At 37.5% G+C, this 16,483-nt stretch overlaps 1 protein-coding gene across 1 annotated transcript; it reads right to left on the bottom strand.

The window, feature by feature from the left end:
• Positions 1 to 11,225: 11,225 nt before the first annotated feature.
• LOC145068008 (thylakoidal processing peptidase 1, chloroplastic-like) lies at positions 11,226 to 15,102 on the bottom strand. The gene is made up of 11 exons (XM_079015014.1): positions 14,419 to 15,102; positions 14,223 to 14,291; positions 14,067 to 14,135; positions 13,887 to 13,973; positions 13,721 to 13,788; positions 13,571 to 13,599; positions 13,361 to 13,501; positions 12,567 to 12,709; positions 11,560 to 11,681; positions 11,392 to 11,505; positions 11,226 to 11,289 (listed from the first exon to the last, which is right to left on the bottom strand). Exons 1-11 carry the CDS (start codon positions 15,100 to 15,102, stop codon positions 11,226 to 11,228), a joined length of 1,590 nt encoding a protein of 529 aa, XP_078871140.1.
• Positions 15,103 to 16,483: the final 1,381 nt, after the last annotated feature.

The raw sequence follows: 16,483 nt of genomic DNA, 5'->3' as shown, positions 1-16,483 counted from the left end.
GTACATATGGTGGAAATATATACTCATTAATTATGATGTCATTTTCCATGGAATCTCCTAGATCTACAATTAATTATTTACAAGTAAAAATAAAATTACTTGATAAAGGAACAATAAAATCCAGCCCACATGCACAGAGTAGGATTTATCAATACAGACAACATATTAAAGATATTTTTCTGGCCTGCACCTTATCAAAATATAAGGAAAAAGCCACGTCCTTAAACTCTTCAATGAATTTTGATGACATAGATTGATTGTGGGGTTAATGTCATCATAATCCAACCAACTTTTGTCTTTTGTTTTAAATGGTCCCTAAAGTTTTTTTTTGTATTGTAGCGCTTTAAACTTTCAAAATACAAGTTAAATAAGGAAATATCCCTAAAATAAAGGGCTTATCCTATTGATACATATAACATTTTGGTTAACTGAAAGTGGTCCACATGGTGTTGACATGGCGTCCACATGGATTAATGTTAAAAGTAATTTTTTTTAATTAAAATTTTTAGAAAGCTCTCTATATCCCAAGATACTACACATGAAGATTGATTTACTGTTCTCTCTTTCTCTTTCACATATATACACACACAACCAAGCAATGAAGCAAGAAAACCCAACTGTTAGTAACATCTGAAATCGGTCTATTCCCACCTTCTCTAACCCCTGTTCCAACTGAAAACTTAGATGATCCAGATACATCTTTTTCTAGAATCGTGTTCTTTAAGTAGTGTTATGATGCAATGTCACACCCCGAACCAAGGATGGCGGAAACGTCCGGGGGTGGAGGACTTCATGTATAGTATCATAACAACGAGTATAATAGTACTCAAAGTAAATACAACCATCATAAATATAATTGAAAAAGTTACACATAGTATGAGTTTACATAATTCAAAATCAATTACACTATGATGACAAAATGAGCTATTTGACGCCTTAGCATCCCATCCTCAAAAGCTGTGGGTTACTTGTTTTACTAATTTCCTGAGAATACAAGTAGTTTCGAAAAAGTGTCAAGAATTAAGTTGGTGAGTTCATAAGCTTTTGAATGTAGAGTTTGAAAACCCTGGCTTCTACCAGCATGTATTGTATGTTTTGTTTGAAAACCCTGGTTACCACCAGCATGTATTGTACTTTCTGTTTGAAAACCCTGGTTACCACCAATATGTATAGTAGCTTTATTATTTGAAATAAAATCGAGTATTGTATCCCGAGTTTGAAAAACTTTTTTTGTAAATGTAATGAATACCCAAGAAAAATCAAATATTTTCCTTATAAAATGTTATGTATTCTTAAATCCCAAGACCGAGTATATGTATGTGTGTTTCGTACTCGTGACGAGGTATGCAATTTGAATTATAAAACCCCTTTTTAAAGTAGAAATTACCGTAAACTATATGTGTCGTTATCTCCCTATGTGAGTCGCTATAACCATACTATAACAGAGATGCCTGTTGCGACGTTCTTCAGGCGTCGGAATTGAAATGACATTTGTCACCCCCGATCGGCCGATTAGGCTGTTGCAAGCAACATGGGTATGGGTTGTCAGTCCCAATATAGATCTATAAACAATTATCATGCTCTCCCTACAAGAGACTCTGGTTATAACTATTTCAGGAATTTTAACCCGTACTCTAAGAATATAATGAAGACATGTCTCACAATTCACGATGATGAGTTTATGTGTAGTATGCGTGTAAAACCTTTTATGTGGAGGAATTGAAATCCCCTTTCATGTATTAAATTTGAAATATGAAATCCATAAACTATACCCTTTTATAATTTATCATGAGGCAAATGAAAACCCGTTTGTATTGAGAGTAAAACCTTTTATGTGTAAGCAATATGTTTAGCAAAACATAACTATACTTCTTATGTTTCATGTTGTATTGAGAGTAAAACCTTTTATGTATGTTCGTAATGATAAAGGACTCTTACCATTTAGTGAGTAATTTCTGTTATTTAAATGTAACTCAACAGAAAACACATGTAAAATATGAAGTCATCAAGGATAAACACTTTGCTCAACATGTTACAAAGTGTTATAAAAGTTGTAAGTTGTTTAACTAGTTTTTAGCTTTTCTGCACTGTTTTAGAAAAATCACAAAAAAATCATACAAAGTCAAAGACTGAATCCGTAAACTCTGAGAGTTTGGAAAATTTGTCTATCTTGTTCATAATTTTTATTATGATTTTTAGAAGTCTCTAACTTGTGTGAAAACGTTCATATTCACAGACTGGTCCGAAATCATAGCTATAGTGATAGATAGTTTTGTAAAAATCACAATAAATTGTAGAAAAATCGTATGAGCCTGTGAAAGTTGTAATTTTAAAGGTATAAACTTGAACTATTTACATATTAAAAAGTTTTGAAATATTTTAAGTTTAAGTTGGTCAAAATAGTCCGTGAATGGAACTAAACTTTCTTGTGGAAAGCTGATGTTTGAGTTTAGTTAAGTTTATGGTAATATAACTTGTATTCTCCCCCTAAAACCTAAAGAAAACATGAAAATATAGGGGTATGAACTCACCTTGAGTGATTCCCTGAGATAAATGTTAAAGAAAAGAGGTTTCCAAGCCAAGAACACTTGGAAGATGCTTGAAGATTTTGAAGATCCTAAGAACAAATATGACGATATTTGTATGAGAACTCTATGATTTGAGTGAAGAAGTGTAGAATACTTAAGAGTAGGATGAAGATACTTACCAAAAGTAGATGAAAAGCTTGAGATCAGCCCTTGAAATCTTGCGTTCTTAGAGAGAGAAAGTGAAAGAGGTGTGTTTTGCTTTTTAGGGAAAGAGTGAATAAGGTGGGAGGAGAGATAAGGATTTTCCAGCCTTTGATCAAGATATCTTGTTGGAGAAGAGTGTGGAAGGACAAATAGTTGACTAGCTAGAGGTGAATAGTGACTGGAGGTTGGTCATAGAGTGGGTGTGGAAGATAACTTGTGTCATTACTTTATGGAAAAGTCAACACTCCACCTCCATATCTTACACAATAGATATTATTCTTAGATTAAGATTTCCCCCAAAATGTGATTAAAATATGAATATATAGAGTCTTATATGTCAAAATATGAGTTTGGGTGAAAATCCCACGTTAAAATCATGAAAAACGGACTTAAAACGCGAAAACAATTGAAAATTGGGAAACGAGGAGCGAACCTGCGAGGGTTCGGTTCATGTTGCTGAGGACCGAAAGTGGGTTTGGTTCGAGAAGCTTACAGGCGACAGTGTCACATGGGAGGCGAAGTCGAAGTGAGCAGATGAAGCTTCAGTCCGAAGGGTCTAATACGAACCGAAGGGGGAGTTCGGTACCTTAAGCAGGTTTATGTCTGGGCAGGTTTGGTCCTTAGGGTTCGGTTCTTATGGCTAGCTTCGCTTCATATAGGGAGGCTTCGTCCCCTTTAAGCTGTTTTTCCATAAATGTTTCCGTTTCGAGTGATTTTTGACCAAGTTAAGGGTCGGGATGCCCCGAGTGATTATAAAAAGTTGAGAGAGGTTATGAGAGAGATTTGGGAGAGATTTGAGAGAGATTTGGGAGAGAGAGATTTGGGAGAGAGAGATTTGGGAGAGAGAGATTTGGGAGAGAGAGATAGAGAATGAGACTTTGTTTGTGACCTTTGTGAGTGTTTAGCTTCGAAATGCAAGGTTTGTAAACCCCATTAAGCCTTGTTATGAGTGTTATACGTCCCTGGAGGGTATGTATTAATGTTTTATCGAGTAGTTCCATCACTTACCCTGATTAGGGTTTAGATTTTCTGAACACGTGAAGACTCAAAGTGATACTTTGCATTAAGATAGGGTGTAGTACAATAATAAACATAATGTAAACCCTAATATACGAGGGTTAATTGAGTTGACCGGTTTGACTTGTTGACTTTATTTGACTTTGACTTGACCGGAAGTTGACGGTTGTCACATGCAATACCAGGTGCCATCTATAAACCCTGTGATATAACAATCTTTCAAATATGGAAATAATTTCATCAAAGTGTTGGTAGTAAAAATTGAATTGATATTTGAGAACAAGAAACTTACCTGAAGAAACTGATTACACTTTTTCCATACATACGCTCATCAAAATCACTCACTGTATCCCTCTCCTCTTGATGCCACAAAACCCATTCGATCAACCCACCTCCTCTCTAAGCCACGATCGCTTCCTCAAAAGTTGCTTGTGTTGGCGATTTTAGTGTCACCATGTCATTTTATGTAACAGGAATTAACATGTGAGCTAAGGGGATTCATAATTTTTATTCTAATATGTATACTGGTTGGTGCGGAGTGCATGCATGTATACGATCAAATTAGAAGTCGGTTTGACGACTAGTCAGGGGTCCGGGGGCAGCGCCCCTAGTAGGGTCCAAGGGGCAGAGCCCCTGGCTGGGGTCCCGCCAGGGTTTGGGGCAACGTCCCAAAACCTCTCCGAATTTTACATATGGGAACATAATGGAATATTTGGATTCTTGAGGGTGATTATTGTAAAACTAACGAAAATCATTAGTTTTGGTAACCCTAAATCCTCATTAAAAGTCCGGATTCCTTGACTTGTCACGTAAGCAATTATATGCGGCCCAACCCTAATGAAACCGTAATATCGTTTATTATATAAACGACTCTTCTTTACAGAAGAGAAATATGATTTTTAGCTCTCGTTTTTCATTAAACTCTCACAGAATCTCTAGCATATTGACTTACGTTTTCTGTGCCTAGAATCGTAAGTGTCTACTTGGATTATCTTAGGCTGAATTTCTTGTAACCCAAACATAGGGTAGAAATATCAGTTCCAAAAGTGATATCATGATCCAAGTTGGTATCCAGATCTCCACCCAAAACCTACTATTCCCAACAGCTTGTACAAGAAACTCCCTTTTCCCTACTAGCTAATCTTGCACAGGCAACCCATCACCTCTTTGAAACTCCCTCTTCCCCGTCGTTGATATTGGTGCCTCATAAAACTACGATTATAGATGGAATCAACCTAATAGACATAGATCCGGATTTCTCAGCAAAACCCACTTATAAATTCCATCCTAGCATCCAAGCCACATGTTGCGTTCACATCAATGTCCTTGTGGCGACAGTCATGAGCCTCGGTCCACCTAAAATTAGCGGTTAACTGTAAGATTGATGACTGTTTGTGAAAATTTAAGACTTATGCGGTTGGATTGCATGCTTTGTGCAGAAAAAATGAAAGATATCCAGGTTGGTACAAGAAAACATGGTGTATTCATCAAGCCCTAAAAATGGGTGGATGACATCCCAAAAATAATTTAATATAAAAAGCTACATGACTAATTCTCAGATTCTAGTTATTTAAAAAAGAAAAAAATCCACATCGACTCGAGGTAACCGGGGAAACCAGAAACAAATGTGGTGGTTTCTTTTTTAAAAAGGTAAAATGAAAGTTTAATGACCCATAATGCACAAAAAAACATTAGTGGCCATTTAAAACAAAAGACCAAAGTTGATTAGGTTATAATGACATTTGTGACATCCCCATTTTTCACAGCCAAAAAAGACCGATTTTGTTTATGCTTGTTTGAAAATCAGAGTAATATTTTTCATAAAAATGTTTCGGAGTTTGTTCTCAAAATAAAATATGATAAAGATTTATCAAAGCATTTCTGTAGAAATGTATTTTATCAAAAAGACTCGCGATGTCATGTTCAATACAGATCAAAAGCATAAACAGTACAATATAAGCCTTACTACATTATTTCATATCTACAAGCCTATATCCGTAATCCCTCATCCAAAACATCACATCTATGGTCGAGCGCCACTACCTGTAATACATGAAACTGAGTGGGTCAGGCTTGGGAGCCTGGTGAGCACATAGGGTTTTCAACCCACAATAAATAAGTTTATTAATTTCATCAACCAACAATAACCCGATTACTCGTTCCCGTTATCCTGACATTACGTCCCTAAAACACCTATCATATGGGACGTAGACTAAGGATCAACATCGGGATGGACACTAATGCTAAGGGGATTCCTCAGCAATAAATGTCCTTAAGGTAACCATGTGGGGGATGGAGTACACTGGTGAACACGTCGTTCACAAACACCTATAGGTTGCGAGCCTGCTAGCGTTCCACTGGACTGTCTAGAAGAGTCCGTGGTCGTCATCCATACTTCGCTAGATAATAGAATCAACAACAACATTGAGGCCTCTCATCATTTTATCACACATCGTCTAATACATCTACCCATGTTTTACCCCAACATTTTTGTAGATATAAAATACATATATAGTTTATATCATATAAAACTTGTATAAAATCGTTCATCCAGCATAGATAGCAAGTATAGAGATAATATGCACACATAGTACGTAGTTTATATAAAATACTTCATATCTATGTGTAAGATGAAAAGGACCATGCACTCACTTGAAAATGTGGTGATTTCGAACCCAGACAACGCTTCGCTTCTTAAAAATAATTTCCTTTGACGAAACCTAGTATTATTACCACTAGAGTTTAGTCTATAATTCGTCGAGACTACTTAATAGTCTAGCTATTATTACTATTATATAAGCATTAAACAATACTTATATAACCCATAATAATAGCCCAAGTACTTATTATAAGTTCCTAATAACGTTACTATAATTAAATAAAAGCTATATTAAAAATAGTGTAGACGTAGCTCACTTACAGCGGGTTTTATAGAAAACCAGGCTTTGATTGGAGCAGCGTTCCCGAGCCGAAAAGCTCTTCTTCTCAGAGTCGTCAATCACTTCGGTGCTTCCGCCTCGTGCTAGGGAGGTTCCCCGGGCTTTTCGGGGGGGTTTCAAGGCTAGAGAGAGGTTCTAGAGAGAGAGTAAAGAGAAGAAAGAATGGGAAATGTTTCAAGAAAATGAGGGTAGGAGAGGTTCTATTTATAGGGTGAAATATAGTTGAACTTGGTGCCACATGTCACCATCTGGTGGAAAGACTTGGGGAGAAAGCAATGGCTAAGATTGTGCCACGTCATCCATTTTCGCACAGCACACTTCCGACTTCTAATATCTGTAACTTTCACATACGAGATCCGTTTTGACGTTCTTTATATCCACACATAAGTAAAAATAAGATCTACAACTTTCATTTTGACTCCGTCGGCTAATTCTCAACCAATCTTAAATTTAACAGTACAAGGAGATTATATTGTTAAAATTTCGCGTAAAATTCATAACTTCTACATACAGACTCTGTTTTCGTCTGTCTTTTTACCGTTGAGTTCCTATTAATGAGATCTTCAATTCTCATTTAGTTCGCATAGCCCAAAAACCGCTCGATCTAAAATTCGAGTTTCGGGCTGTGCACTGCTAAGCAAAATCTTAGAAAATTCATAACTTCCTCATACGAAGTTAGATTTGAGCGTTCTTTTTTTTGTATGTTCTCGATTTAACGTATACTACAACTTTTGTTTAGATTTCTAAGGATAAAAAGTTCTCCATCGTAAATTCACTATTTACGCTTCCTGGTGTCGTGCCGATTCCGTCGCGAAACTTCGACGAGTCATAACTTCTTTGTTATAACTCGGATTTTGGCATTCTTTATATCCCTCGGGCTCTTCGATCAGCCTCTTATTCTCATCCATTCTTAACTCTGAGATCAGAATTATGTCGGGAATTTCTCCCGTGAACTTCCTAAAATAACACACATGGAAAGTGTTGTGAATACCATCTGGTTCTTCGGGTAATTCGAGCTTGTAAGCTTGGTTCCCAATCCTCTGAAGAACTTTGAACAATCCAATAAACCTTGGACTTAACTTTCCTTGTTTCCGAAATCTTATAAGTCCCTTCCACGGTGAGACTTTAAGCAAAAATAAATCCCCAACTTCAAAGGTCATCGGTCGTCTTTTTTGTCAGCATAACTCTTTTGACGATCCTGAGCTGCTAACATTCTTTCCCTGATCACTTTCAACTTCTTAGCAGTCTCATGGACTATCTCGGGGCCCATAAACTGCTTTTCTCCAGCCTCAAGCCAACAAGACGGCGTACGACATTTCTGTCCGTACAAAGCTTGGTGGGGTGCCATCTTGATGCTCGAGTGGAAACTATTGTTGTAGGAAAACTCTACTAGAGGTAAGTGCTCGTCCCAATTCCCTTGGAACTCTAGGGTACATGCTCTCAGCATATCTTCGAGTGTTTGAATCGTTCTTTCGCTCTGGACATCAGTCTGCGGATGGTAAGCTGTACTTAAACACAATTTCGTACCCAATTCCTCTTGTAGACTTCTCCAGAACCTTGACGTGAAACGACTATCACGATCCGATACAATCGTAAAAGGAACACCGTGAAGTCTTAATATCTCCTTCACGTAAGCATTTGCGAGCTTATCCATAGACCACCTTTCGTTGGTTGCTATGAAGTGTGCACTCTTAGTGAAACGATCCACGACCACCCAAATCATGTCATGACCGTTCTTCGTCTCGGGCAGTTTAGTCACAAAATCCATGGTGATGTCTTCCCATTTACCTATGGGTACAAGTAAGGTTCTAAACTATCATACGGTTTCAGATGTTGTGCCTTAACTCTCGCACATGTCACACACTTGGCCACATACTTCGCAACATCAAGTTTCATCGTCGGCCACCAGTAGTAGGGTTTTAGGTCCCTATACATTTTAATGTTGCCGGGATGAATCGAGTACATGGTCTTGTGCGCTTCTTCCATCAGAATATCTCTTATTCCTCCCGTCTTACGTACCCAAATACAATCTTGGAATACCTTCAGTCCTTGACGTTTTGTACCGAACACCAACGTTTTTCCCAAACGTTCTTTTCGGCCATTCTTCTCTGAAGCTTCTTCTTTAGATTTCTTGATGCTTTCCACAATTGTCGAGACGACTTCAATTCTCAACGCTCTTGGTCTTTTCCTTTCAAGATTGACTTTTCGACTGAGATCATCAGCGACAACGTTTGCTTCACCGGGGTGGTAAAGTATCTCACAGTCATAGTCCTTGAGTAATTCCAGCCAGCGTCTTTGCCTCATATTCAATTCCTTCTGATTAAAGAGATGTTGGAGACTCTTATGATCAGTGAAAAGTTTACACTTCGTGCCACAGAGGTAATGCCTCCATATCTTTAAGGCAAATACTACCGCTGCCAACTCCAGATCATGAGTGGGGTAGTTCTTTTCGTGCTCCTTCAATTGTTGAGATGCGTATGCTATCACCTTTTCTCTTTGGGTCAGAACACAACCCAACCCGACTCCAGATGCGTCACTGTATACTGCGAAGTCTTCAATTCCATCGGGTAGAGAAAGTATCGGTGCTTCGCATAACTTCTTCTTTAGCTTCTCGAATGTCTCTTCGTGTTTCTCACTCCATGTATATGTAGCTCCTTTGTGGGTCAACGCTATCAATGGAGCAGCTATTGAAGAAAAGCCTTGGATAAATCGTCGGTAATATCCGGCTAATCCTAGAAAGCTTCGAATCTTTGTGAGACTCTTTGGACGTTCCCACTTCATTACAGCTTCGATTTTTGTTGGGTCAACCATTATTCCTTCCTAGTTAACCACATGACCCGAGAATTGGAATTCTCGGATCCAAAAATCACACTTGGAGAACTTTGCATACAACTTCTCCTTCTTCAGCACTTCTAATACTTCTCGTAGATGCTCGCCATGCTCCTCCTGGATTCTTGAGTATATCAGAATGTCGTCTATGAACACTATCACAGATTTATCAAGGAATGGTTTACAAACCCTATTCATCAAATCCATGAACGTTTCTGGTGCATTGGTTAGTCCGAATGACATAACCAAGAACTCATAGTGTCTATATCTTGTTCTGAATGCAGTCTTCTCAATATCCTGCTCTCTTACTTTTAGCTGATGATATCTTGACCTAAGATCGATCTTTGAGAAGTAGATCGAACCTTGTAGTTGATCGAATAGGTCATCAATCCTTGGCAATGGTTACTTGTTCTTCACCGTAGCCTTGTTCAGCTCTCGGTGGTATATACACATTCTCATGCTTCCTTCCTTCTTTTTCATGAATAACACCGAAGCTCCCCAGGGTGATGAACTAGGTCGAATGAAACCATTATCCAACAACTCCTGAAGTTGCGTCATAAGCTCCTTCATCTCCGTCGGTGCTAGTCGGTATGGTGCTTTTGCTATTGGTGTCGTTCCTGGTAACAAGTCTATTCGAAACTACTAGAAAAACAGCCTTTTACGACGCTCATTGCACGTCGTAAAAGGCTCAGACGACGCGCAAATGCGTGTCAAGGAAGGCCCTGTCATAAAGAGAGACGACGCGCTTTTGCGCGTCGTCTACAGACGATGCACATTTACGACGCTCATTTACGACGCGTGTTTATGACACGCAATGCGTATCAAGGAAGGCCCTGTCATAAAGGAAGATGACACGCATTCACGTGTCGTAGCCTTACGACGCGCATGTTAATGACACGCAATGCGTATCAAGAAAGCCCTGTCAAGAAAGGCCATGTCATAAATGAAGATGACACACATTTTTGCGAATCGTAAATTTAAATGTTTAAAAAAAATAAATTTATATATTTATTAATTTTTAAATTAAATTTGCATTTAATTTCTCATAATAGAAATAAAATACCATATACAAAAAATACAATCCATTGCATAATATAAAATAAAATTTCATACACAAAAAATAAAATAAATTGCACAAATTGTAATGTCATACAAAGAATCATTCAAATGTTAAACAAAAATAATACATTGCTAACATGGGTTATACATTCCTATAAAACTAACAAATAATCATACAACTCTGTTTCTTACTGGAAAGGAATGTCAAACATGATTACAAGTCTCCCTTAATCTTGATTACTCACCTGCTTAAGTAGAATGTTGTTGTTGAGAAGGTTACCTAGCAACAGAGAAAAACACAACACCTCTCCCACAATCACAACATCATTTACAGAGAAAGGGTTGTCAATTACTTTCATTAAGACTTTCATTCAATCACAAAAATATTAAATAAAAGGGTGAAACAGTAACTTACTTTTGATAAGTTGATCTCCCTTAGAGCAAACACAGCTAAAGCATTGAACAAGACCCTATTTCAAAATTTAAATACACAAATCATGATACCTGATATTGGAATACACACTTTGAGACATGAATAAATACGAGTAGATTAACCTGGATACATAGGAAGTAAAGATGGAAGGTGCCAGAACTCCGGGGGCATTGGGTTGGTTCCTTCCCACTCGCACACACGAAGCCAGAACTCCACTTAATCCAGCACCAAAATAAGCCTGCATTCAGAAAGCTCCAGGGGTGAGTCACAATTCAAGAATCTGTTAAAAGTTGAGGAATAACATGTTCAACCAAAACAATATTAGAAAACAGGGTTAAATGTGAAACATAGCAATGTAATAATTATCAAGGTGCTGGAATACTTGAAATCTAGATTATTTGCTTGTTTGTACATCCAGACGATTTTATCACGAACATAAGTCATGTTATCAACTTTCTGAAGAAGTATACCAAGACATTTGTAGGAGAAGAATACTCTCAATAAGATAATTTAATTAAAAAATGTAATGATAATGATAATGAGTTCATACCTGTGAAGTAGTGCAGAATGCTCATCATCATATGTATAAAGCTCATACTGCTTTGCAAAAGCATTTCCAAGAGAAATGAGCCAATTAATGTCTTGAACAACATCCAAAGTTTCTGCAAGAAACTGCAAACAAAAAAAGAAATAAATAATAATGACATAAAAAGTAAGACTATCAATCTATAACCTCAACAATAAAACAAAACAAATTATTATTAAAATCAAATAATGATAATACAAATTGTTGCAAATTATGGGACAGCAGGGTCTTCTATGATGACATATAAAGCAGCCCTATTACAATATTACCCTTGTGGGACAGCAGGGTCTTCTTCTATGATGACAAATTGTGGGACAGCAGTACATGACTAAATGCATGTAGATTAATAAGGTTGTTTCTTTTTTACTTAATAAAATCAAAATGACTTGTCGTGCTAAGTGAGAGGTTGGTCACTTTATGTATTAAGACCCTCCCTATTACAATATTACCCTTGTTTATTTTTTTATTTTATTTAACTTTTGACAATCTCAAGAAAAAGGCACTATCGACCTTGTTTTTTTTCAATGTTCACAGAATTTTAAGCAAAATGTTGGCATCTATTTACCTGTTGTTGTTTGTTTTAGAATTTGGAGAAAGAGAGAGAGAGAGAGAGAGAGAGAGAGAGAGAGAGAGAGAGAATCTTCATGCCTTTATGGTGTATCAAAGGAGGGCGCAAAAAGACAACCCAGTTACCATCCTAAGCAATTAGTGGTCCTAGACCATGTGAAAAACAGAGCTCATATCATAAGTTGATTTCATAAGGGGCAACAACCAGTATGGCAATCCTAGCATTCCAAAATTTGAAAACTCAAAGCTTGTCATTGGCTCACAAGTTTTGTTGTATTTCCGCACCACCTGACCATCTAAACACTCTTGTTTCTTAGAGGATATTGTATTTCATCAATTAAAACAAAAGGAAAATATTTAATTTTACCTGTGTCACAAATTACGATATTGTCCTGAAAAGTTACCACATAATAAAGCAGACCCGCACGTGAAATACCCTCCACCGAGAAATTATTTTGTGGCAGCTGCTGACTAGGCAGTATTTCTTTTACGAGGGATGATTTCTCCTTTATCAACTGTCCACAGATCTCTATAATCTTTGAAGATCCTTCACACCACAAAAAATATTATTAAATAACATCATAATTAACAGTATATCATGTTAATTAAAATATGACATGTAAAATGTGGTAATTTTCCAATGACTTGAGAAGATGACAGGGGTAAAAATTTAATTTAGGATCAACTTCCTCAGAATTTGAAGGAATGTCTTTTGCACTCTAAAGTTTATCAATGATCCAAGTCACTAAACTACTTTTTGTCTCACTGACATTAGGTTTTTGATATAATGTCTCAACTGTCCTGCTCTCCATATCAGCTCTGCTTATAGCATGATTCTTTCATCATATGAAAAGTAAAAACCATAATAAGACTATATCCCCATCAATATATTTGTAATTATTCATTTAAAAAAGAATACCTCTGAGTCAACAAAATAGAAGGAATCATCCTCATTGTGATAAAACAAAGCAGCAGGGCGAATTATTTTGGAAGATTCAAACTCTCCATCTTCAAATCCAAGTGAAGATCCAATCTGAAATATATATATATATATATATATATATATATATATATATATATATATATATTTATATTATTATCATAAGCATTTAGCTACTCAAAATTGAAATGCTATGTGAATTACAAATGGAACTCCTGATAATTACCATTTACAAAGCATAGTATATTTGATAATTACCATCAGGATCAACAATCACATCCATTTGAAGTGCATCTGATTTTGCCAAATCTGAATTTGCAGGTGTAATGGCTAAGATTATACAACATGGTTGCATAATGTAGGAGAGTATCATTTCACGGAAGACAGTAGAGAAGGGACCTGGACATGATGATAAAAAAATTACTCAAAACTATGAGTAAATTAACCTAATCACTGCATATAACCTACCCACAATGTTTTTCACCGGAAGTGGACCCCTGCACCATCACATCACAAAAATCATAAGGATTGTAATCTTGATACAGGACTAGACTGACAGACTGACAGTATCAGTCCAATGCATGTCAAACACTGTATAAAAAAGGACGCAAGCATTACCAATCGTGCGAGTCATAACTGTTGTTACGGTTGTCACCCATCACAAAGACACACCCTTCTGGCACAAGCTAAACCACAAACAACATAAACATGATTTGAGATTAAATCTTTTGTTCTAATTAGCATAATGAAGGCTTTATATGGAGTTGAAGGGAAAAAAAGCTACCATAGGTTTCATTTCGTATTTTAATGGCTCTAAGATGAATTCTTCATATTGTGCTACACCATTCACTAGTAGTTTACCTCCTCTTACCTAAAATATGGAACGAATTTAACATCTTGGAAAGATAAATGCAGTAGATAATTCTCTTGAAAAAAGGAGGTTAATCATATATCATAATCTTACCTCAACCCAATCTCCAGCCTTTGCTACAATTCTTTTTATAAATACATCACCAGAACTGTAGCCAAATTCCTACAAGATTATTGATACAAGACAATGAGCAAACAACAAAACACAGAACTAATCAAAGATACTTATAATCAAGAAGTGAAATCGCACCTGAAGAATGGGAGGAGCCTTGAAGATCACAATATCTGGAACTTCTGGCTTCCGAAAGAGGTATGAAACCTAAATCAATAACAGGCAAAAACTCAAAATCTTGCATACAATCACTATGTGAATTGAAAAGCCAAAATGGCGAAATTGGCAACCATCATTCATATAGTGTGTAATAAGGTTAGAATTGGGATTATACCTTTTCGGCCATTATGCGATCACCCACATCAAGAGTAGGGCTCATGGACGCAGAGGGGATGGATCTTGGTTCAGCCAACTGCGACCGGAATAAGATACTGACACTCAAAGCGGTGAAGGCAGCCTTAGCATCATCGGAGCAAACACTTAATAGTTTTGAAAACCAATTGTTCCTCTCAATGATGATTTTGGTACTTGCAACATTGCAGGTTTTCACGCAATCAGTAGTAGTCTGATTGGACTTCGTCGAGCTAGTACCGCCTTTATCAACCTCCGTACTGTTAATCTCGTTACATGGGAGCCACTTCGACCCATGGAAAAACGGAATCATGGAAGACGCCTTCAACGGCGAAATCCCAAAAACCCCAGAACCACCACCAACGCCACCACCGGTAGCCGTTGACTTTACCAACGAGATCAATCCAACAACGAGGGGAGAAGGTTTGGAGGAGGTCTCAACGCCAAGATAATCACATGCGAGAGTGGCATACGTCGAAACCGAACACCTTGAACCCGCCGTTGCTGCCGGACCGTACCCGGCGACGGGATCTCGGTCAGGATTCTGGAATATACGAGGACGAGAAAACACCTCGTGAACAATTCGGCATGTATTGGATTTTCCGGAGGCGGTGGCTAGGTTTTGGGCCACGTAGCTGGAGTAAGAAACAGTGAATCTGATCGCCATACACGCAATTTTGATTAACAACAAAAAGATTTAGAAAATTGCTTCTTCAGTGATCAACTATTGTGATGTGAAAAGAAAACTCACAAAGAAAGAGATCCCATTGAAAATGAAGGAATCGGTGAGATTAGGAGGGTGGGGTGGAATTGAAGGGTAAGATTAGAACAAGAAGGGAAGAATCGGGAGCTGAAAATTGGGGAAAATGATGAAATCGAAAAACCCCAAAGCTGAAAACAACCTGAGATTTCCTCCGGGAAGCGATGGAGAGATCTCAAGGGTGTGGAGACGAAAGAGACTTCCGGTGAAAAACATTGTGGGTAGGTCTGTGTTCAAAATTGATAGATTTTTTTTTCAAAATTGATAGGGGGTTGTGATTCTTTAGGCTTCAAAATTGATAGATTTTTTTTCGATTCTTTCAAGTTTGAATCAGAAAATGAGAAAGAGTTAGGGAAATCAAGAGTGCAATGCTCGTCCTTGTTAGGTTGAAGATGAAAGATAGATAGAAGATAGAAAAAAAAAGGCGGGTTTTCAAAATTTTGGGGATTTCATTTCCCCCCTTGTATACTAAAAGCGCGTTTCATTAAAATTATAAAGCGACAGGTACAGACGACGCACGTTTAAGATAAAGCGCCCTCCGTGTTTTTAATTTTTTTTCTTGAGACACTAAATTAAGGGCACGCAATAAAGCGTGACGTAAATCCTTAAATTTTTGGAGAGATGACACTATTTTAAGGGCACGTCCTTTTGCGTATCGTTAATTATCGCGTGTCGTAAAAAGCGCGTCATTAAAGGTCTTTTTTCTAGTAGTGAAACTCTACTTGTCTATCAGGTGGTAATCCAGGAAGATCTTCGGGAAAGACCTCTAGATAATCACACACGACCAATATGTCCTGCACCTCCTTCTTTTCCTTCTTAGCATCGATCACAAATGCCAAATATGATGCACATCCTTTGGACAAACAATTTCTGGCTTTCATCAACCCACAATAAATAAGTTTATTAATTTCATCAACCAACAATAACCCGATTACCTGTTCCCATTATCCTCACATTACGTCCCTAAAACACATATCATATGGGACCTAGACTAAGGATCAACATCGGGATGGACACTAATGCTAAGGGGATTCCTCAACAATAAATGTCCTTAAGGCAACCATGTGGGGGATGGAGTACACTGGTGAACATGTTGTTCACAAACACCTACAGGTTGCGAGCCTGCTAGTCACTACTAGAAAAACATCCTTTTATAACGTGCAATATGCGTCGTAAAATGCTCAGACAACACACAAATGCGCGTCAAGGAAGGCCCTGTCATAACGAGAGACGACGCGCTTTTGCGCGTCGTCTCTTTACGACGCGCTCTTACGACATGCAATGTGTG

The sequence above is a fragment of the Lactuca serriola genome, chromosome 8, assembly GCF_051521515.1.
Source record: "Lactuca serriola cultivar US96UC23 chromosome 8, Lser_US96UC23_V15, whole genome shotgun sequence".
Taxonomy (NCBI): Eukaryota; Viridiplantae; Streptophyta; class Magnoliopsida; order Asterales; family Asteraceae; genus Lactuca; species Lactuca serriola.
Note: the sequence above shows the minus strand (reverse complement) of the source record. Positions and strands in the feature narration are given on the sequence as shown.